The 23043-nt window shown below is 43.1% G+C and overlaps 1 protein-coding gene across 1 annotated transcript in view; it reads right to left on the reverse strand.

The window, feature by feature from the left end:
- The window catches only part of LOC140739450 (fibroblast growth factor receptor 4-like), a 53168-nt gene extending 36879 nt beyond the window's left edge, over positions 1-16289 (reverse strand). The window contains exons 1-2 of the mRNA XM_073067757.1: positions 15331-16289; positions 8262-8553 (exon numbers count right to left, since the gene is read on the reverse strand). Of these exons, the coding sequence (XP_072923858.1) occupies positions 8262-8367 (106 nt within the window). The 5' untranslated portion in view covers positions 8368-8553; positions 15331-16289. The remainder of the gene's footprint in view (positions 1-8261; positions 8554-15330) is intronic.
- Between the last annotated feature and the right edge of the window lie 6754 nt (positions 16290-23043).

The raw sequence follows: 23043 nt of genomic DNA on the forward strand, positions 1-23043 counted from the left end.
CCCCCCCCACCCCCCACCAACTCAAGTTCATTGCAGCCCATCCTACAGGGGCTCTCCCACACTACCTTGGTATCTCCTCGCCTGCAACAGGTGACTCCCATGACCTCGACTTAGCCCTTGGCACAACCAAGCAATGCAGTTTCCCGCTGTCAATCTCACCAGTGTTCAACAGGGTCTTGCGATCAGAATAAAAATGTCCAAGACAACCACTACACCGCGCACTACCCAAAGGTACGCGCCAAGTTCAGGTGACAACACAACAGCGGTACGCAGCAAGTCTAGCATTATCGCTATAGAGCAATTCGCTGATTGGATGGTCCTGCAGAACATGATGTTTTTAGTATCCAGCAGTAACTTACAATCATAAAAAAGACATACAAGACAAACAAATACACCTTTGACTGGACCCGAAGTGGCTGCTACATCCAAGCACACCACCATCTTACTGGAAGAAAACGATCAAAGTAACAACTGATGAATCGGAGATCCTCACAATGCCCCCATCGTCAATGGTAGAATATGCTGGAATATCCTTCAGTCATACTATTTGCTGCCACTCTGCCAGGGACTTCAAATGGACAAAGTAGGAAAAGCAGCTCTAACCATGATGTCAATGCTTTGTGGAGTAGAGAATTCTAGAAGTAATTAATTCATTGCAAGAAAAGCCTTCATGTATATACTGTATACGCTGTCTTGTAATTTAGAAACATTCTTGATCTTCACAATTGTCCATCTTTTTCCTGCAACAATACTGCCTTTTGCTATATAGATTCAAATGCTGCTTCCTTCCTGAAATATTCAATAAATTGCTTTTCCAATTTCCTTTTGGTAGCTGCTGCATTACCCTTGCCTACTGCATTTACTTCACCTAAATTAAAGGCTACTACTGGCTTCAGTTTCTCTATCAGGCACCGCTGTCTTTACCATGCCTACTGTCCCAGCTGGCCACAAACACAAGACAATCCTGGGTCACAAAGTGTTAATCCTTGCCCTCTGGGAGCATGGCAACAACAAACACAAGGCTAGAAGCCAGACTGCCTTTCTCCACAGGCACTGGCCTGGAATTCCCTTATTCCTTCACAGAGACTGAGTCCCACACTGGGAAGCAGACAAAGCTATTTCATCTTCCAACCATGATAGATGAAGAAACTTATTAAGATGTTATTTATCTCCAGCTGTGTTAAAGAGATGCAGCCTGCTATTTAAAATAATGAATAAAATGCAACCTGCCCTTTATGCGTTTTAACTTGCCAATCAGAGATAGATCTTGGTCTGAAATGCTGGGTTTGCTGGACAGAGAGTGAGAGACAGACAGAGCACTCTATTTCAGATTGATAATTGAAACACCTCTAATCCTTACTACAAGGAAGAACTTGGAGTTGAAGAGAGTTAAATAAGTTAGCAAATATTAGAAATAAACCAAATGTGTAAAGCAGAATAGTATTCAATGTGGACCCTTGCTGGGCAAAAGTATTTGCTCAGAACACTACCATACATTGGGGTCATCGTAAAATTGGTTAATCTCCAACTTTGTGGTCCCTTGTTGCCCCCACTATCACGAGGTTTCTTTATGATAGTTTATTCAAGTTTATATACAAGAATACAAATCGAAATGGTGTTGTCTACTCCGTTAAATTTAACATCTGCAATGAGGCATCCAATGCAGTGATGCTGTAATTGACTTCTTGTAGTAGTTATTGTTACTCATTTCAGAATTATTTTCCTGGCAGTAAACACCAGGAATATAACAAAGACAAGAAAATCTGCAGTTGCGGGAAATCCAAGCAATACATACAAACTGCTGGAGGAATTCAGCAGGTCAGGGAGGATCTATGGAAAAGAATAAACAGTGAACGTTTCGGGCCGAGACCCTTCATCAGGACATCAGGCAGAATATAACATTCCTCTATTCATTATCTCAAATGTCCACTACCTTGCTGAACCACCAGCCTTCATGTTCTACACTGGCTCTAATGCAACAAAAAACAGACTTGTGGGCTTGCCTTCGTGGCTGAAGTACAGATTTTTGGTCAAATGATCTGTGACTTTAAGGCCCGAGTTCCCACAAGCAAAAGGATTGCTGGGAGAGGAATTTATCTTACAAAGTGGTTTCTCCCTTGTACACTTGGTAAACTGTATCTACTCTGTCGCGGTGATAATCCGTTTATTACAATGAGAGGGCAGCTTGTGTTTCTGTCTGCCTACTTCCAATTTCTTGCATTTATTTAATGTTCCCATGCCTTGATTGAACATCCTGGAGCATGAGGATATTTTAATTAAAGATCAGCTGGGTCAACAGAACAACCTGCTGACAGCACTAAAGGAATGCAGACCAGATGATTCCCAGGTTTGACCTCAGAACATTAATTCAAGGAAGTTTTTGCAGTTTTCCAATTAACTTTAACTGTCCAGAGCATTTGAAAACAAGCAAGTGGTATTTTGATTGAGCAGTGGAATAAATTGGTTTCTTATAGCTCCGAGTCATATCTGAGGTCTGGAATCACCAAATGCCACAATCTAGGAAGAGTTCATCTTTACAATGGAAGCAGACTGGCATTAAATAAGTGCTGAATAAACAACACAAGAAAACCTCAACATCTGAAAACACAATTACTTTAATATTTTCTTGGACATCTGGCAGTGCAAAGAAGTGTTTATCCTGATTCACCAGATGGGCTCTTTTCCGAGGGAACAGAATGACGAGTTAAAATGGTGCTAATTCCACAATAATCTTTCATTTGCTAAAGGAGGAATTTGGGCTGCTTTTCTCCCCCAGGAATCTTACTCTATGTTGCTCTTGAATGATGTTGCATTATTAATTAGCCCATTCTCTCATTACCTCCTACCGCACTCTGTAAACAACTTTTAATCTTCACTTACCACCTGTGTAGACAAGGCCTTCCACTGACCTCCTTAGCCCACTCACACTTTGTGTTGATCCTGGTTTAGTCACTGCTTTTTGCAGACTATAAAATTATAACTTTAACTATCATCCTTTCAAAGAGCCAGTTGAAACAATTAACTTTGTGTTTGAGCTGTCTCCACTAATACCGTAAGTAGAGTTCTGGTTAGTTCCAGTTTTGTAGTCCATTTATGGGACAAGTGTTAGCCATGATTCATGTCTCAGGGTCAAATGTTATGCTGTAAAGTCATGGATGGATTCCTAGCACTATTTTGAGGTGAAACATATAATTTTTGTCATATTGCTATTTAAGGTTCCTTGCTATTCTCAGTGTGTGTGTGGTGTTTTCCCACAGCCAAAAACAATGTTGCCCCATTTCTTCAGAAGTACTTCATTGTTGCAAGTACTTGCAAGAACAAAGCTCCACCGTCAATATTGCCCCTTGGCCACTCCTGCCCCACCTCACCTCAAACCTGATCTTCACCCCACATCAATCTCTCAGCTGCCCACCTTTCTAGCATCATTTGGGCTAATTGCCCCACTCCTGCTAACTATACCTTCAGCTGCCTGGGTGCCAGTCTCTGGAGGTCCCTCCTTGGCCCCTGCCACCACCGTCCACTTCTTGTAAATCTTGATGGCGGCTGGCAGGTCAACATAAGGTGCAGTACTGCCACCTACTGAGTTGATGTGTGGAGCAAAGAGACCAGGAAAGTATTACCGACTAAACTCCCCCCTCAAAAAAAACTCAGATAATATCAATATCTTCAGAAAGTCAAATACACACTTATATACATTACAATGGCAGTGATATCCTAACAAACTTTCCATGTTAAATGGTGTCTGTCCCACAGATCTCAATTTAATTAAGAGACGTTTTCTTTGCACCTCGTAGGAACTGCTTTCAAACAAAATATGCTGCAGTGTTTCTTGACAAATGCACTCCTTACAAATGTCCATATCACATTAAATCTGTACAAGGAATTATTCAACTTTGTATGTTCAATACGTAAACATGTAATTACAACTTCTGTCATTTTAAACCCATTTTCCAGTTGAGTTTTCACCGTCCTCTGAATTTTATATAAACGATGTTCTTTCTTTCCCTTATCCCAACTTTGTGGCCACAGTGACAGAACAGACTTTCTAATTATGGCTTTCACCTCCCCCTTACGCAAAGGCACCACTACATTTATATCCTTAATTTTAAGTGACTGCTTGGTTAGAGTGTCTGCTACCTCATTTCCTGCGACCCCAATGTGTGCAGGGACCCATAAGAACTGATAAAACAAATCCAGACCCTGCGACCTCAACAGAGCACGAAAGTACATAATCAGGGTGTACTTCTGCGACCCATTACAAGGCTCAAATGATAACAACCTTCTCAAATCTGACTTTGCCTGATAATACTTTCTTAACAGTCACCTCCTGACCCTTTGAAGCTGCAGCACCCAGTAACCCCCGACAACTCCAAATTTAAACCTTTCCTATATAACAGGATACAAGTCTCATTTCGCATGAGTTCACTTCTTGTCTTGCTGCTGCAGATTTGTTACTCCGAGTCTAGAGTGACTGGATCTATAACTGAACTTTGCTTTTCAGTGGGAGAACAAACTATGCATTGTTATTAATAACTGAATGCCCAAATGCTCAGGTGGTCAGTCTCAAACACATTCCATAGGCAAGGGGACTATTGAACTTGTAAACAGCAATGTTATCACAGAGACGCAGAACATAGAACACTGAAGTCATATGAGCTGTATGTACACAAGAATGTAAAATTGCACATGTTATAGGCAAATTCTGTATGGACTATAAAGGACATAAATGTTTTCATGCACATTTGATCATTAGAGATAGCTTGGTAGTCCTTTTACCAATTAGAGCACGAAGTGCAATTGAAGCAAGCAATACAAATTAGCTTAATCCAATGAAATCTGCATAACAAAAGTTTGACACCCTACTGATATCCTTCACATCAAACAGATTAAATTTTTTTTTAAAAAGAGTAGCTAGGAAGTGTACAGTGAAAGTTTTCACTAATAAAGTAATTGAACTGAGTTTTACGCGATTCCAAAAGCAAGTCATGCAGTACACCTCAAGGTGAGGAAGGATGGAGAGACAGAGAGAGATAGTTCTTCTGTGACCACAAAAAAAGCTAGCTATTCATTAAACAGGCATTCCTTAATTGCCTCTATGTCTGCAACAATTAAATATTCCTGAAAATTAGCCAAGCTCCTTGGCCCTCCATTCAAGAGGAGCAGAGCAGAGTTGCTTGCAGGCCGTGTGAACTCCACGCCTCGTCTAGGCTGCTATGTGTGAGACGTTCACTCCATTCATAATAAACTGACAGCTTCTGTTTCTGGTGCCACGGACAGCAGTGGGGAGGGGAGTTGGATTGTCCTTTCCAGAGTGGCAGGCTTGCTTCTTTTCCCTCCCCCTCCCCACTGCCACCCCTTTCCTTCATAGGATTTGGCCTGGGGCCACCATCCTCACATTAGAGCCCAGAATATTGAAGGATAGAGTGACACACAGAATTGAGCCTGAGCGGGTGCCCTTTATACACAAATGTACACAGTTCCCAGGGACAATAAATGGGCCACCACTCAAAGGCAGGCTAGATTACAGTGCACATTTATCTGGACAAAAGCCTCTCTCCGGGATGAGACTTTGGGGGCAGTGTGTGAGCCAGTCTAATGAGATCTCACGCAGAAAAATCCCTCTGTAACCGCACCACATCCCAGATACCTCCTTTAACCTTCGACACACAGAAAATATTTGAATATTACTATTCACATACCTTAGAAACGACAAGGCTCTTTTCTAACGAATCCATTTCATTTATGAGATTCTGTTTTTAGAAACAGCACACTTTTACAGTAACTTTTTAAGAATATACCCATTGACTTTTTACGTGTTTAGCCATAATTTTAAATAATTCAAGAACCTCTGAAAGTGCATTGTTAGAGCTTTTGGTGGCTAGGTGTAGAACAGCAAGTTAAAGGTAGAAATCTTGACCAGCAGACCCAAAATAGCAACAGTATCTTCACTCCTAAAATTTTCAATCATGGCGTGCATGCTGGTTAATTTTAAGTCAGACTGGAGGTGGTATTGCTAAGATCGGCTCATTGGTCATAGAGGGGAGTTCAATTTCCTGATTGCAATCTATTGATTACAGGTGGAAATGAATGTGTAGTTGTCAGACGACTGCAGAACAGGATTTCAGGATAGAAAAATAACAGAGGGATAGAGGGGTGTGGGAGGTAGAGGGGGAGGTGGGGGAGTGGGGCGAAGGGGGGAGAGTGGGGGATGTAGAGGGGGTGGGGGAGGGAGTTGGAGAGAGGGGGCCAGTGGAGAGGTGGGGGGGGGGGAGGACATTCTCCTTGTAATCACACGAGCTTCTCCGATTCCTCCCATCTGAAGAACTGAGGGTCTCAGTCTGTAGGTTAATTGGCCCGTATAAATTGTTTCTGGTGTACAAGTGAAGATACGAAAGTTAGAATTTGTTGGAAATTGTAGAAAATGTGGGGAGAGTAAAATGTTGATTTTGTGTAATTGGGTGGTCAACAGATGGTGTGGATGGATGGCTGAAGGATCTGTTTCTATGTTGCATTTTACAGCGAGCCCTGAACACAGCTAAATTTTCTTTAGCAGTCCCTCTGCCCTAAAGAATAAACTCCCATCCTGGGTTAACTACACAGACCACAATGGCTCCAAACGCCTCAGCCAAGTGACCATTCCAAAGATGTTTGGGGCTAATGAACAGAGACATCGGAAAAGCAAAGCACAGAAAGTTCACAAGAATGGACTTACAAGTTCTGGTGCAGACAGAATGATTTGCCCTCCCTACCCTGAGTTCTAAAGCTCCTTACAACTACCCAAGTCAAAGTTGAAAGTACATTTATTATCAAAGTATGCATACTTTATACAACCTTGAGATTTGTCACCTTACATATAGCCATGAAACAAAGAACCCCAATAGAACCATTAAAGACAAAAGACTGTTGAACACCCAGTGAGCAGAGAGAGAAAAAACAAATCGTGCAAACAATAAAGCAAGCAAGCATCATTCGGAACTGAAGTTCACAATGCCAAGCATCACTGCAGCTGATTCAGACGACCTCAGTCCCCAGCACAGAGTCGAGCAAACTCCGCGAAGCAGTGAGCTAAACCGGCCTGACTCTCAGCTCTGACAAACTCCCAGAGTTAAATACAGTTCCCTCCCCACGTGAGATCCTCAAAAAGGTTAATACAGCTAAACTTTCAAAACTAAACAACCTATCCCTCAATGTCACAAAAACAAAGGAGCTGATTGTGGACTACAAGAGGAGTGGAGACAGACTAGCCCCTATTGACATCAGTGGACCTGGGGTTGAGAGGGTATACAGCTTTAAGTTCCTTGGCCTAAAAATCACTGAGGATTTAATGTGGTCTGTATATACTGGTTGTGTGGTGAAAAAGGCACAACAGTACCTCTTTCACCTCAAATGGTTGACAAAGTTTGGTATGGCCCCCAAGTCCCAAGAACTTTCTACAGAGGCACAATTGAGAGCATCCTGACTGGCTGCATCACTGCCTGATACGGGAACTGCACTTCCCTCAATCGCAGGACTCTGCACAGAGTGGTGCGGACTGCCCAGCGCATCTGTAGATGTGAACTTCCCACTACTCAGGATATTTGCAAAGACAGGTGTGTAAAAAGGGCCCGAAGGAGGATTGAGGACCCGAGTCACCCCAACCACAAACTGTTCCAGCTGCTACCACCTGGGAAATGGTACCATAGTATAAAAGCCAGGACCAACAGTCTTTGGGATGGCTTCTTCCACCAGGCCATCAGACTGCTTAATTCATGCTGACACAACTGTATTTCTATGTTATCTCGACTATCCTGTTGTACATAATATTTATTACAAATTACTATAAATTGCACATTTAGATGTAGATGTAAAGTAAAGATTTTTACTCTTCATATATATATATATATATATATATATATATATATATATATAAAGGATGTAAGTAATAAAGTCAATTCACTTCAATAAAAGGTGCCAAGCAGAGGGCTGGTAGAGAGCAAAAAAACACCAGTTTCAAGAATCAGCAAAGATTCAGCAAGAAGCAGTGGAGGGCAAACAAGTGTTGTGGAGCCAGAGGAAGTGTGACATCCAGCTCACTGGCCTGCAGAGGAGCATTACTTGATTCAGAACCAATTCATTCAGACTTAATGCTGTATTGATCCTTCTTAATCTAAGGTTTAGCATAATACCACAGTCTAACCATTGATCCATTGGGAGAGCTCTGAAGAACAACTCTATCTACATTCCATTACAATATCAAATTCATCCCATTCTATTGACCTTACCTAGCTGTGAATTCTTTTCTTCAAATTGTGATACAGTGGGTCTCGACACGGTGAGTGTAATGAGAGTGAACACACAGAGACACAGTTTGCACAGCACGTAGCTCATTCCTCTTCCTTTAGTAGAAATTCAAAGAAGTTGCAAACTTTCCAAATCTTGATAGCTCAGCTGCTCCGGGCATTCATTGGTGGAACGGAATGGTGAAGGCACCGCAGTTTTCTTTTTGTACCTCAGCAGTTCTGTGCAGTCGCTGGCAAAGATCTGCATACAAGCTCTTGAACTGCTGGACGTTGGCTGGAAAAAAACACAAAATAATCAGATCAAAATAACAGCTCCCCAGATTTAGGAGTCTGCCAACTAGTAGCTTTATTGTGCTTTACCCAATTTAAGTAATGGCTTCTCTTGTCAATTGGGTATGAGTGATAATTCTGTCCAACAGTTCCTGTAGTTTATAGCCATATAGACAGATAGAGAGGAAAAGCATTAAAGAGTTTATGGTATTTCACATCCATGCTCATCTTTCTGGCATTAGACTTTAACTGGTTAATATCAGAAGGCATCAGAGTATTCTACCCCAAAGCCAATCCTCTTGATGCTGGTTGCTTTGTGAGGATGCCAAGTATGAGCATGGATAGTGGAAATTATCAGAAAGTCTGCCTAGTTCTACAGAGATATTTGTCACCAACTATTGCTTATCCTAGGAGCATCAGTGATCGCTCCATTTATCTTAACCGCAAGACATACTGAACCAAACAAAACCCGCGCAACTGATGCTCAGGGACAGTTTTCCAACCTCACTGTCCTGGCTGAATAAGTAGCTGACAGATCCTCCATCTTCTACAAAACTCACATTAACTCTTTCTTCTGAAATCAATAGGATGACAGTTGGAGGCTTTAGGGCTAGCAGAGGAGAAAAAGGTCTGGATAAAGGTCAAGAAGGGTAGTAAATTTGAGAATCTACTTTTCAGTTTCCCTCGGCTCTGGTGTATTCATCTGACAAACTTCGTTCAATGTATAATTCGAGAGTCTAGACACCTGCTATTATTATGACCTACACACTGCAGCAGGTGGGAGGTGGGGTGGAGATACGTCTCTACCAAAGTATGGTGCTCCTTCCCTCCTTTAGGCTGCAGGTCACCTCTGGTCAAGGTGTAGCACCTGCTTAGCCCCCCGATCAGGGTCACATGAGCCATGGAAGCAGATGGTGGATGGTCATATGAGCAGCTGGTGCGATATCACAAGTCCTGATTATCAACCACTGATGCCAAGCAGACAATCTCTGAAGAGTTTTGATAATGGCTAGGGTTACCCGTCTTGTAAAAACACTGCCCAGAAGAAGGCAATGGCAAAGGAAAATTTGCCAAGAACAATCATGGTCACAGAAAGACCATGATCGCTCATGTCATACGACATGGCACGTAACAAACAAACTACAGACAGAATAATTCAAGAGATGAACACGTCTATTCAGGAAGTATGAATTTTCTCCCCATTATTTCTTGTAATTCTAATCACTTCACCTTCAGTAACCTAGTACAAAGTTCATTTCATAACTTTAATAACTGGAATATTTTTATGTGCTTTATTCTTTTGGGTCTGTGCCACTATCATTAATGGCATCACCATCTGAGCTGCCTGCTCTATTACTCCTCTTGTTTAAAAAAAGAAACAAGATCAAAATGAGTCAAAATAAGTCTGAATCATGATAAAGTTTAATCCTTTGTTGTTCAACAAGGTTGGAGCATGCTGCTGAACGTCTATTAAATTTATATACCATGTATCTATATTTACTAATTCAGCTACTTAGCCGAGCACTGATAAGAGCTCGAAATGTTAAACTAACATCCAGACAACCCCTAAACCCCACGATGTGCCCACATTGTGTTTAACCAGTATACTGCTCATTACCACTGTCATTTGTCAGATGGCACAGAGAATTAATTGTCTTAGAGAATTCCTGATCAATGTGCACTGACACCTTCAGTTCATAAAGCAACTGGCACAAAATGGCATAAATCCCCATACTGTGCACTAATGCCCATAAAGGAACTTTTTTTAAACGCGTATGATATCACTAACAAGCTACTTTATTGCACTATTACTTAACAGGCAAACACGTCGCTCTGTGTGGTACTCAGCTACATACACTGGGAAGATCTCAAGTTCACTTACCTGATCTGTGCCAAATTAGTAAATCCCATCTGGGCTTCAAGAATGATTAAAGATGTTTGAATCCAGTAAGGAAATATTAGCCTGAGTTTCTGCATCTGCCCACAATGCAACTCCTCATGGGATTGCATTCAGGGTCTTATCAGTGAAGAAAGGAAGATTTTGGTTCTGTTGTGGTTGAAATCAACTTTTATTATAAAGTGACAAGTGCACATGATCCCATCAAAACGTGGAGGAGAAAAACTAGTTAAAGCAGGCACATCCCAAAAGTAATGCAGAAGGGACTGCCAGTCCATTACAGCTTGTTAAATAGATGCCGCCTCCCCCTATTAAAAAGCCCCTAATATCATATACAATGAACATTTCACTCGGACATTGTAATGGCTTCATGGAGTCAGCTCTGGTATTGAAAGGGACAACGTGCCTGCCTCCCCTTCCCCACCCCCTCACCTCCTGACTGCCCTCCCCCCTCCAAACTTAAGATCACAGGAAAAGATGCTGTATGGTTGATTAGTTTCTTTAACTTAGGAGCACAACAGCAAACAGTTGTGAAAGCAGCCAATCTTGACTAACAGCGGGCCCTCTGTTCACTGAAAAAAAAGCGTGTCCATCTTTCTCTGGCTCTCTCTTCCTGTTGTTTTAAACTCGGGATCTGAAAGGGCTTTGCTCAAGACAGGAGAGTGATTCTTCTTTTGGCCGCACTCACTTGTCTGGGCTATCAAGGGCCATCTGTTCATTCTGCTGCTATCAGTGTTGACAAAGAATCCTCTTACTTTCCAACATGGTTCAGAGCACAATTCCTCCACCCAGCTTCCCCTCACCCCTTCAACCAACACAGCCGTCCACTTACTGCTTCAAACCCCTTCTGAAATCCCAAAGCCTCCGGCTCCGCTATCTCAGCACTCGTTGTTTATCTCTTACGTTTGTCAGTTGCCTAACATTTGCCAAGTGTCAAGTGGAATAAGACCAAGGCCTTTCCTGTCAGCTTGTCTGCTGAATAATTAATAACCACCCAATTGGGCATTTTGATCTGGTTCCTTGCCACAACCAACGTCCTACTGCTTTATTCTGCCTAAAGATATATCACAGTGAAGTGGGCATTGACACCAGCTTTCACTGGAGTCAACTTGTGCCGCACTTAACAGTTCAGTATTTAGTCAGTCGGAGATCAGAACATACCGAGCGCTGATTCCCAGTCAGGCAAAGATACAGCACCTGGTTTCCATGTTTTGGAAGAATAATAGGTATTTTCAATCAACCAGAATCCATATCAGATGAAGACAGTTTTGCATTTGCAATGCCTCCTACTAGTATTGCTGCATAGGTCATGGATAGTGTGCAGGATAATGTCTTCAAGTAAGATGGGAGAAAATTGATAGGAAATGTAAAAGAATGTAGAATTGGAGCTTCACATCAGAAAGCTAACTCATGTGTTATATCACGCTGATAAAATGGTGTCTAACCGAAGGATGGGAGACAGGCAGGCTGACTGGCGCATGTACAGCAAGATAATCAGATCCCAAGATATTAAGTGAGATAAGCTGCATGTTAACACACAGGAGTGAGCATGAGAGACCCTGAGAGGGTATAGTGAACACATGGGACAGGCAGACTCAGATTAACATAGTGCCTGGATATCCAGGCTCCAGGGTGATACAGATAACAGTGAAATAAACAGAACCCAAGCTGATACACTGTGTAAAACATGGATAGGCCTCAGATTAGCATACAAAAAGAGCAGTCTGAATTCCCTGTCCTGTCCACAATCAGTCAGGGCAAGCTTTGCAGGCAACAGAATTATTTATCCAGTAATGGAAAGCATATAATGGTTAAACTTTTGAATTAATACCTAATCCCTATATTCACTTGGAAAACGGGGATATGTATATTACCTCTATTATACTCAAAATGAAGCTAGCATAAGGCATCAATTTAACTTGCACATCTTCTTCATGCAAATACTGATTAACAACTGAAGTAAATTTCCTAATAAAAACTGTTGTGGCAACAAGCCTAGAATTATTCATGAAACAACTGGGTACTACAACATCACTAATCACTAGCTGATTCATCCTGGCAGATCAGTAACCGCCAAGCCGTCTTGCGGAACAGCCTGAAGAGATTCGCATGCCATGGTGTTACAAACTACTCACTCAGATCTTATATCTTGATCTCTTGCTCATCACTCAACCACATTGCTCCAATTTTGAAGAAACATACAAGCTAAATAAAGCAAGCCAAAGGGATTGCAATTGGATTAAATGTGAATAACATTACCCAGTTACCAGATTACAAACAGAACAGTTGAAGAAAAGCATTGGATGTTAGTTTTTGAGCCTTCTGGTTCATGGAATCAAACTTAAACAAGATGCTTGCAATGTATTCTGATTTTTTTAAAAATGGTAAAGTGATATGGCTGATGTTCATCTATTCCCCACATTCGGTATAATATGAATAGACATTAGCCTAAACTTCAACACAACATGAATGGTGTCTTAAAGTACCTTGCTATGTTATCATTTCCCCATCATTCACAAATGATCCTGGCTGAGTTTGAGGGAACTGAAGTTGGCAACAAGAAACCTTCAAATGCCCTATCCCTAGCTTAGACCACTGGAACTGAATAGTTACTCATCCACAATCAGGAATGAAAAGCAAGATACTTCTGATCTGGCAACCCATAAATATACAGTTTGAAGAATCTTTGGATGGTGGGGGGAGTTGTCCGGGGGAAAACAGGCAGTGTAAGGGAGAGTAAACTACAAAAACAATACATAAACCTCAAGGTGCAAAGCAATGCACAAATATCGACAGCAGGATTCCTCTCCTTTCACCCAAGACAAGTGCTTACCCAACTTATTAGCTAATTTTGTGTTCTTATTGAAAACTGCACAGTAAACAGATCATGCAAAGTATTTCTCTCATATCTTAGGGCAGTCAGTGCTCGCATTAGGTACTGATCTAAAACCATGAGTGGACTTTTATTTCCATCTGGTTATTTAAAAAGTCCATTTGGAAAAGGACAGGCTAACCTCAGCAGGAACAGCCTCTCCCACTACACTGCTCAGGAGCATAGATAAGAGCTGTATTTGCCTCTCCACTGGAGGTAGCTTAAAAAGCAATTAATATGCATTGGAAAAAGCTTCATTCAACACCAGCTGGAGCCGCCTGGCCTCTGATGGAGACAATCCATTTCCTCTGAGGAAGTTGATTTTCTGCTAGTCGTCTGAAGGATATGACTCTTTTGATTTATATCCACCTCCTCATTAAAATCTTAATGATAACTACCCCAGAGTTTATTCTGATCATATGGAATTAGTTTTTCCAGGCAAGGCAATGACTTCTTTGAAACTGCACTGACAATTCCTATTCATAGTACTAGTTCTGAAAACCGATTTGGAACTCTCCAACAGAAACATGATGGTTCATAGTTTGGTGCAAGAACAAGACTAGAAAGCAGCAGGATCTGAGTCCTCATGAGCTCGTGCTAGAAAGGGAAATATATATGCAAGCAAGTTATTGAGATTTCAGTGGAGATTAGCACACGGAATGGAAACAGCATTACTTAACGAATGTTGCAATGAGACCTATTCATGGAGTAGTATTCAAATTACTAGATAATAGCTTTTGGGATAAAAGCGCGGGGAGGAAGTATTATTGCTGAGAAGTCAGGGTAAACAGGCAGTTTACTAGCTAGAAACTAGTCATAGAGATGGAAGCAGAGCCAGGAAATTATATTTTGATGTAATCAGAGTAATTGCACATGATGCAACAAAAATCATAAGATTGATAGCAGGAAATTGTAATAATAATTAACTCGTGAAGTAAGTTTCTAAGTAAAACTGTGGAGGCAAAAACACTGGAATCATTCAGGAAATAACAGGATATTACTACGGGATGAAGTTAGGATCTCTTGTAATGAATGGACTATGATCACTAAAACAGCTTTGTGATTATCGGTTAGAACTAACTCTACTCTGCCAATCCATTCAAACTGCCCTTGAGCGAAAGAGTCCGGTGCTTTCAAACTAAATCTGTACTTTCTGAAAGACCAATTTTAGTGACAGAAGGGGGATTATTTTGTTATACTTCGTAGGAATTTATCTGTAATTACATTTCTTTCCAAGGCATAAATATTCATTTTATTTGGACAGTAAATTCTAACCTGTCTTCTGATACGCACTCATAGCAGCTCCAATGTAATGCAGTCCGGTCTATTTGGATTTCTTGTTGTACTTCCCGGTTTGAGGTACATCAAGCCAACCGGAGGATGAAAAGCAGCCTGTCATACTGCTTTCATTACTTCATGCCTGGGTCGTGTAGTTTTAAGATATATTTTTTAAAAAACACTTGTTGCTTAAAGCCCAGTTTAGTTGACTGTTCGGATATGGATATCGCAAAAGGTTGCGATCTAGATCTTTAAACCATGACCCCTGCTGCGTTACCGTGCTGTATGACACATCTCCTACAAGCGCCTAAAATGCGGACTTTGTGATCTGTTCTTTCTTAGACCAAACTTGTATCAGCCCCAAAACCACGTAACTATGGCAATATAATTTGCCTATTCCCATCCACACAGCACCAATTGTTTATACACTTAAAACTCAAATCTTCAGGAGTTGGACTGGCTCCCCTGACCATTTCGGCGGCAGTGTTGGCGGAAGGCAGAACGTAATCAGTAACAGAAACATTCTGAATTAAAAAAAACTTTGGATTTTCCATCTGGTCGATGCACCCTTGAGAATTATGTAAGCACGGCACATTCGCCAGTCTTAATCTGTTATACAACACTGTCTTCTGTAGTTTATAATGCTGCCATCACGTACATTTACAAACACGGCACTCAAATATACACACACGGACGTTTAAACACACGCACCTTCAACACGGTCAAAAGCCTACCTCTGAGAAGTTGCTGAGCAATCCCAGGACAATTCCAAACTGTCGAAGCAGTACCTCTGGGCTTGCTTAGAATAGCTGGTCGATCCCACACAGTCTCACTCCATCAAGGTACTTGTGTGACGATTCAGTCAAACCCCACCACCAACTATCGCTCCCCCCTCGGGACGCCGTGACGAGATGAAGGTTTCCAGGAAACTTCCAGGTGTCCTTGCATCAGGCGGGACGAGTTACAGTCTCAAGCACATCTGGAGTCACCTGTGTGAGTGGGACGTTGATGCCACCATTGCACGGGGTGGGGTGTAGAAAGCACGAGTAGTGACCAAGAAATTACCAACCCCTCTTTCTAACTCTCCAGGAAAGGTTCGATCTGCTTGGTGCTGGCTGCTTGCTCCCAGAAAGGTTCCCTCTCTTTGGCCGTGCCAGCAATCCCGGAGAAATACAACTACCGCAAATGGAATCTGTAAACCGTTGGCAGAGTCAGGAGCGGGCGGTACCTGATAACAGTTCCTTGAAGCCTTCAGACTGCATACCTTGGCCGTCACGAATGTTCTATACAGTTAAATCCAAAGTAAGCAACAGAAAGATCTTGGCGGGAGAGGAGGGATGTTTACACAATTGTAACAGAGAAGAAAACGCTTTTTCTGAGTCTAAAGCCGTTCTGGTGTTGGCAATGGGACTGATCTGCCGGTGGAAAGTGTTCAGCACTGTACACAGGAGGTAATGCAGGGCGCGCAGGCTGGCTGGCTGCTCCCTCCTCTCTCTCTCTCCCTCTCCCCACGCTGTCTGCCTGAGTCAGAGTCGCCAGATCTTGTGCCCTTAAGGGGTCAGCAGCATTAGAAATCTCAATTAGCAGCTCTCGCGTTACACCCACTGTTTGCTGGAAGGTTCTATCTCTCACGCACTCTGAGTTAACAATAGCCCTTAAAGGGAGCTGAAAGAGAGGGGTGGCTCCAATCCCCTGGCACCTCCTCTTACCCCCCAGCTCCGCACTACAATCCTTTCACACACCAGAAGGAGAAAAGGTAGCGTTTGTCCTATCTATGGAGAATAGGATTAACCCTTTTCAATACAGGCTCCTCTCCGCAACAATGACAACTTGCTTTCTGCTACAGTACATAGTCATTTATAAAACACAGTGACCCTCCGAGAGGCTGATAAAGAGAGAATTCTTTGCATATCTTTAGTACTCTAGGAGAGTTGCGGGGGGTGGGGGGGGTTCATGCTTGCAAAGTGCATAAACCTTCAGGCCAATTTTACCTCAGAAAAATCACACTGTGCAAAAAAGGTCAGTTTACTGATTTGGAAACAGAAGATCTTTGGACTGAAGAGACCTGCTCCCTCTTCCTGATAATCTGGAAGTATGATCACACATATTGATTTGGTCATCTGTATCTTTATTTTCAGTTTTCTCCTAAATTTCCCTCCTGCTACAGTGGGTGCTGGTTCTTTTGCTGGCTGCTCTCCAGTACCTCCCAGAAGGGGAGGTGTGCATTCGGGTTACTGTTTCACTGAACTGGTTGCCTCGAGATGTCTCCTCAAAGTGACTATTCTTTCCGGGAGCCAAGAAGGCAAGCACCAACAAGCTGTTGATTGCTGGTTCCATGTCTGGGTTTTATCTGGGATGGAACTCCTCTGATTTATTCCTCTCCCAAAGACCAACAGCACCAAAGATTCCTAGGCCACCCGAGTTGAGATCACCTAACATCAACAGGAAATTATTCTTGTCTACATGCCTCAGTCCCCACACATCAAACAAAAAAAAATCAGTTTGTTGGTAATGCATCTTATTCAGGAATATAATTTTCAGTTTATACTGATTGTGAAAATCAGCACCAGCATTAAATTACCTTTATACCACCTTTATTTCAGTGGTTCATCCCCAGGTGCATCACAAGAGAGTTAGCAAAGAACAAAAAGGTTATACATGTCAGTTCCATCCATTCCATCTGCTAACAGTGGAACTTCCTGATGCATGTTAACATGTTAACAAACATGTTAATTCCAATTCCCATTCCTGTCCCAACATGTCGGTCCATGGCCACCTCTTGTGCCACAGTGAGGCCACCCTCAGGTGGGAGGGACAACTCCTGATGCCTCCAACCTGATGGCATGAATATCGATTTCTCCTTCTGATTAAAAAAAACTCCCTTTCCCTCTTCTATTCCTCACTCTGGCCTCTTACCTCTTCTCACCTGCCTATCACCTCTCCCCAGTGCCCCTCCTCTTCCCTTTCTCCTACAGCCTTCGATCATGTTCCTTCTGCTCCAGCCTTGGATCTTTTCTGCCCACCTGCCTTCACCTATCACCTTCTTGCTATCCTCCTTCCCCTACTCCCACCTTTTTAGTCTGATCTCTTCTCCTTTTCTTTCCAGTCCTGAGGAAAGGTCTCGGCTCAAAACGTCGACTGTTTGTTCATTTCCACGGGTGCTGCCCGAAGTGCTGAGTTCCTCCAGCATTTTGCGTGTGTTGCTTGGATTTCCAGCATCTGCGGATTTTCTCTTGTTTGTGTTTTCAGTTTGGAACTTCCATGTGTTTTTGAACCCATGTTTCTTCTTCTTCGACTGTCCATCGATTTTCGATGGTGACCGAGGCCTGGGCAAGGTTGTATGGAAGACCTGCAGTTGCTCATGCTGCAAGTCTCCCCTCTCCACACCACCGATGTTGTCCAAGGGAAGGGTATTAGGACCCATACAGCTTGGCACGGGTGTCGTCGCAGAGCAATGTGTGGTTAAGTGCCTTGCTCGAGGACACAACACGCTGCCTCAGCCAAGGCTCGTATTAGCGACCTTCAGATCACTAGACCGATGCCTTATCCACTTGCCACATGTGCCAAAGCTGTGTTTAAGACAGGTTTGTATACAATCTTGCTCTCAGAGCCTGTGTGCCCTTGCTTGTGACAGTGGAAGAGCAGGGTGCATGGTGTTGCTAGTAGAACTGCTGCCTTGCAGCACCATAACCCGGATTCAGCCCTAAACTTGGGTACGGTCTGTGAAGAGTCACTCCCCGTTCTCAGCTGTGCTCCCTGAGACAGTGTGGGTCTCCTTGCATGATATGGTTTTCTTTCATATCCTAAAGACATGCAGGTCAGTAGGTTCACTGGCCACTGTAAATTGTGTTGGGAGAATTGTTGTGATGAAATGATGGGTATGTGTGAGAGATGGGGGTCACATGAAATTAATTGGATTGGATTGTTGGGACTTCTCCGAGAGCTGGCATTGATTTGATTTGATGGGCCAAATGTATTCCTTCTTTGTCATTCATCAAGGTGACAAAACCATTCAGCTCTGCAAAAAGTTACAAAGTGACAGTTAATGGAATGGTTGCTGATGAGCAACACCCTCTGCCTACACTCCAACAATTCCCAATTTACAAAGATGGCTGTCTCGTGTCTTAGTGCACCTACTGAGAGCAGCATATCTTGATCATTAAAACCTAGAAGTGACCTTCCATGTATATTAAACCGCCGTGTAGTTGCCCGGTGCTGTCGTGGCATACACATTGGACTTTGAGACGAGTGGATGTGGGTTTGAATCCGGATGGCTCCTTCATGCTTTCCATCTGTGCTGGGTTGGGCGTTGAGCTAGCAACTCGGCCTTGTAAAAAAAACCAGACAAAATGATAAAGAAACACCAAAGTTACTACCTGATGTGCCGCAAGCATGGAAGGGAACAACAACAAGCTACCATATGGGGTGAATCAACAGCAAAAATATGCAAAGTAATTATAGGCAAAATCTTGCAGGGAATTATTTGCTTGTGGAAATTACGATTTTCTTGTTGCAGTAGTCAAGTAGTAAGGGAATCTCTAGATATTTAAGGAAGGGCTTAGAAGTTCAAATCATTGTCACGTCAAGTTTAAACAAAATAAATCAAGAAGCGGGTAATTTATTTTGGTCTGTGTGTAGGTGTAGATAGGCTGCAGCCTGTTTAAAAGTGAGAAAATTAATGCCATCATCAGAGCCTAAAAGACCAACAATATTACTCAGCTCAGGTCACAATCCAACTACCTATAATAATCCTCTATTCCAATTTGATCTCACCAGTATTGATACCTCCTCAGCAATAATTAAAAGTAAAAGATCAACTCCGGTCCTAGATGTCATAAGGGGACAGGAAGCTGGACCCAACCGCAGGACAGGAACAACTAAACGTGAGACAAGATGTGGAGACCATGGTGTGCGTGAGGGACGTGATGTTCAAGGTGATGCTGGGGTTCCGAGAGAGTCTTGGAGTTCAGGCAAGGCAGGAGGATCCCAGAGTTCAGGCAGGGTCTAGGAGTTCACTGGGCAGGCCACATAACTCCTGGGCAGGGCCCAGACCTCCCAGGCAGGAACACGGTGTCCTAGGCAGGTCATGAGACACCTGGGTAGGTAGCAGGGCACAACCCGTCAACAACAAGAGATGGGTAGGGGCGGAGACCTCTGGGCGGGCCGCATAACTCCTAGGCAGGGCCCAGACCTCCCAGGCAGGAACATGGGGGCCTGAGCAGGTCATAGGGCACCTGGGTAGGTTGCAGGGCACAACCTATCAGCAGCAAGGGATGGAAAGGGGCAGAGTCCCCCACCAGGCAATAGCAGTCCAGCCAGGCTTGCCCAACAGAGGCAAGGGATAGGAAGGGAACTAGGTCCAGGGTGACTGCCAGACTTACTCAAAGAACTCATCTTTAACAAGGCAAACTCCAAGCCAGGACAACCATGATAGGGGGAGGGGGCCCCTCCCACTCAGTCCCAGAGCCCCCTATATACACTGCCAGCCAATGGGCATCAGGTGCGCCTCCTTGAGCCCCAACAAGCCACGATGATTCACAGGTGTGACTAATTGGGCTCAAGGGTGAAAGGAGGGACAGCTACAAGACCCGGAGTCCGGAGTCCGTGGGCCGGATCAAGAACCGGAATGCGGGCTCCGGACCGGACCATAACACTAGACCCAATAACTAGTGCAAAAAAGCCTCAGTAGTGAGTTTTTGTACAGTGCCAAATATGTGTTGAAACTGACATGTGATATTTGAAATTTTTGAGTTTGATAAGCATTGACGGTGGATCTGACAGGACTATTCTGTACACGTCCCTTGTACCAATGAAAGTGTAAAGCACGATGAAAGTGGCGTTGGCACTTGCTGGGGAGTCTGGTCACACGGATTGCTGTCTACAAGCCTGTTCTCAGCTTTCTGAGTCCAAAATCAGCCATGACCATAATAGTAGCACCATCAGTGCAGAGGTGGGCCACTACATAAACAACATTCACCTTGGAAAATCAAAAACAAATATTCATGAGTTCACAACGACATGGTTACAACAGCCAGAGAACAATATTTTTTTCCTTACTCACAGCAGTGGGAATATGTGGAGCTATGTGAAAAGATCTGATTGTGGAAAACCATAGGAATACACTGTTTGAGGACAGATCCAGACACAGTCTGAGACACAAAAGCATTTCAGCACAGATGATATAAATTATTTACTAACCAGGGTTGTATAACATAGGAAAACAGGCCAAATGGTCCTGAATAGAGGTAGAATAAGATTATGGAAAAATTGCAAGCATAACGGATGCGACCTGGTACTGTGGTCGTTAACTTTATGTTATTACAGTGTCAGCAACCCTGGTTCAATTTTTCTGCTGTCTGTAAGGAGTTTGTATGTTCTCCCCGCGACCTCATGGGTTTCCTCCAGGTGCTCCGGTTTCCTCCCATATTGCAAATATGGACAGGTTAGTAGTTTAATTGGTCACATGAGTAAAATGGGCTCCATGGGCCCTTTCAGCTGGAAGGGCCTGTTACTGTGCTGTATCTCTAAATAAAATAAAAATTTAATACTTGGGTACAGGTTTCATGAAGGAGGGGACCAAATGATCTATACAAAGTTAAAGACTTAGCTAGCAGATATTGTGTCTCAGGACTGCAGAGTGCAGACTCCTACAGTACTAGTCCAGGTGTGGATGTGACCAGCAACATTGTCTTCAGAAAGACAACCTATTCAGCAGCTATTTGTAATGGCTGAAGGTCGGACGTCAAGACTCATTCACTGCAACCAACAGTACGACTGAGGAATTATGATCTATCTGTCTGCCTGAAGAAGCCAAATCACACAACGGCTTATACTGCAGATCCACTCATAGATAATAATCAGTCTATAAAGAGCAATGGAATAATCTAGAGGTGGAATCAAGTTTCATATCACCGGTATATGTCGTGAAATTTGTTGGAATAATCCAGCAACATCTGGAGAACCAAGGAACTCTTTGCAAGCTGAACCATACTACTGAGAAAATCACGGTGGGAGGGAGGGAGAGAGAGAGAGTGAGAGAGAGCAAGAGAGAGAGAGAGAGAGAGAGAGAGAGAGAGAGAGAGAGAGAGAGAGAGTGAGAGAGAGCAAGAGAGAGAGAGAGTGAGAGGGAGAGAGAGAGGGGGGTGAGAGAGAGAGTGAGAGGGAGAGAGAGCAAGAGAGAGAGAGAGAGAGAGTGAGAGCAAGAGAGAGAGAGTGAGAGGGAGAGAGAGGGGGGTGAGAGTGAGAGGGAGAGAGTGAGAGAGAGGGAGAGAGAGAGTGAGAGAGCAAGAGAGAGGGAGAGAGAGAGGGGGTGAGAGTGACGGAGAGAGAGCGAGAGAGGGAGAGAGACAGAGAGGGAGAGAGAGCGAGAGAGGGGGAGAGAGAGTGAGGGAGAGAGAGTGAGAGAGCAAGAGAGGGAGAGTGAGAGAGGGAGGGGGGGTGAGAGAGAGGGAGAGAGAGAGTGAGAGGGGAAGAGAGCGAGAGAGGGAGAGAGAGCGAGAGAACTGCAGCTTAGTTAAATTAATGAAATCTGCAAAATGTGCATATTTTAATTAAACATTTCTTTGTCTTTAAACAAAGTAGTGTGGAATATGAAATGTTGGTGTGAAAAATAGTTGTTGTTTCAAGGATTTCATCTTGTGACTACATCTTCCCTGGAAAACAATAATGTTTATAAGAAGTTGCAAAGGGCAGTCTGTGAGAAGCTCTTGAATAAAGACACACCTTGTTTAGTACTCCAGGTGTGACCTCATCGCAGGCTGTATAAACTCAGGAGGACTTCGTTATTCTTGCACTCCAAGCTCCTCGCAGCGTTCATTTGCATTCCTGAATAAAGCTGTACCTCCATGTGTATTATTTGTAGTTCATGAACTGATACACTACAATCACTCTGAACAGCAACATTTACTACATAATGCCATTTAAAAAATGTTCTGCTTTTCCATTCTTCATACCAAAGTTTATAACCTCCCATTTGTAATCTGCCACCTGTCACCCTCTTGCTTTCATTCTTAAGCTGTTTGTTTCCTTTGAGGACTTCCTGCATTCTTCTCACTGCTCACTTTTTCACTTATACTTACGTCATCTATGAAATTTCATACTGCACACTTTTCATCTGAATCTATTATAACTTGTAAATAGTAATGAATGCCCAGTACCGATTCCTGTGGCTTCCCACTAGTAAACCCTATAGTAATTTGAAAAGGACAATCAGCTCTCAATTATTCAAGATAATATGAGGGGTGATTGATAAGTTTGTGGCCTAAGTAGAAGGACACAATTTTAGAAAACCTAGCACATTCATTTTTCCTATATTTACACACTTAGTCCAGCGGTCATGGAGCATACGGATCCCTTCTTTGTAGAAGTTGGCATCTTGGACCTCCAGAAATGGTCCACAGCAGAGGTGATTGATAAGTTTGTGGCCTATGATAGAAGGAGATGAGTTA

This window comes from Hemitrygon akajei, chromosome 15 (genome assembly GCF_048418815.1).
Source record: "Hemitrygon akajei chromosome 15, sHemAka1.3, whole genome shotgun sequence".
Lineage (NCBI taxonomy): Eukaryota > Metazoa > Chordata > Chondrichthyes > Myliobatiformes > Dasyatidae > Hemitrygon > Hemitrygon akajei.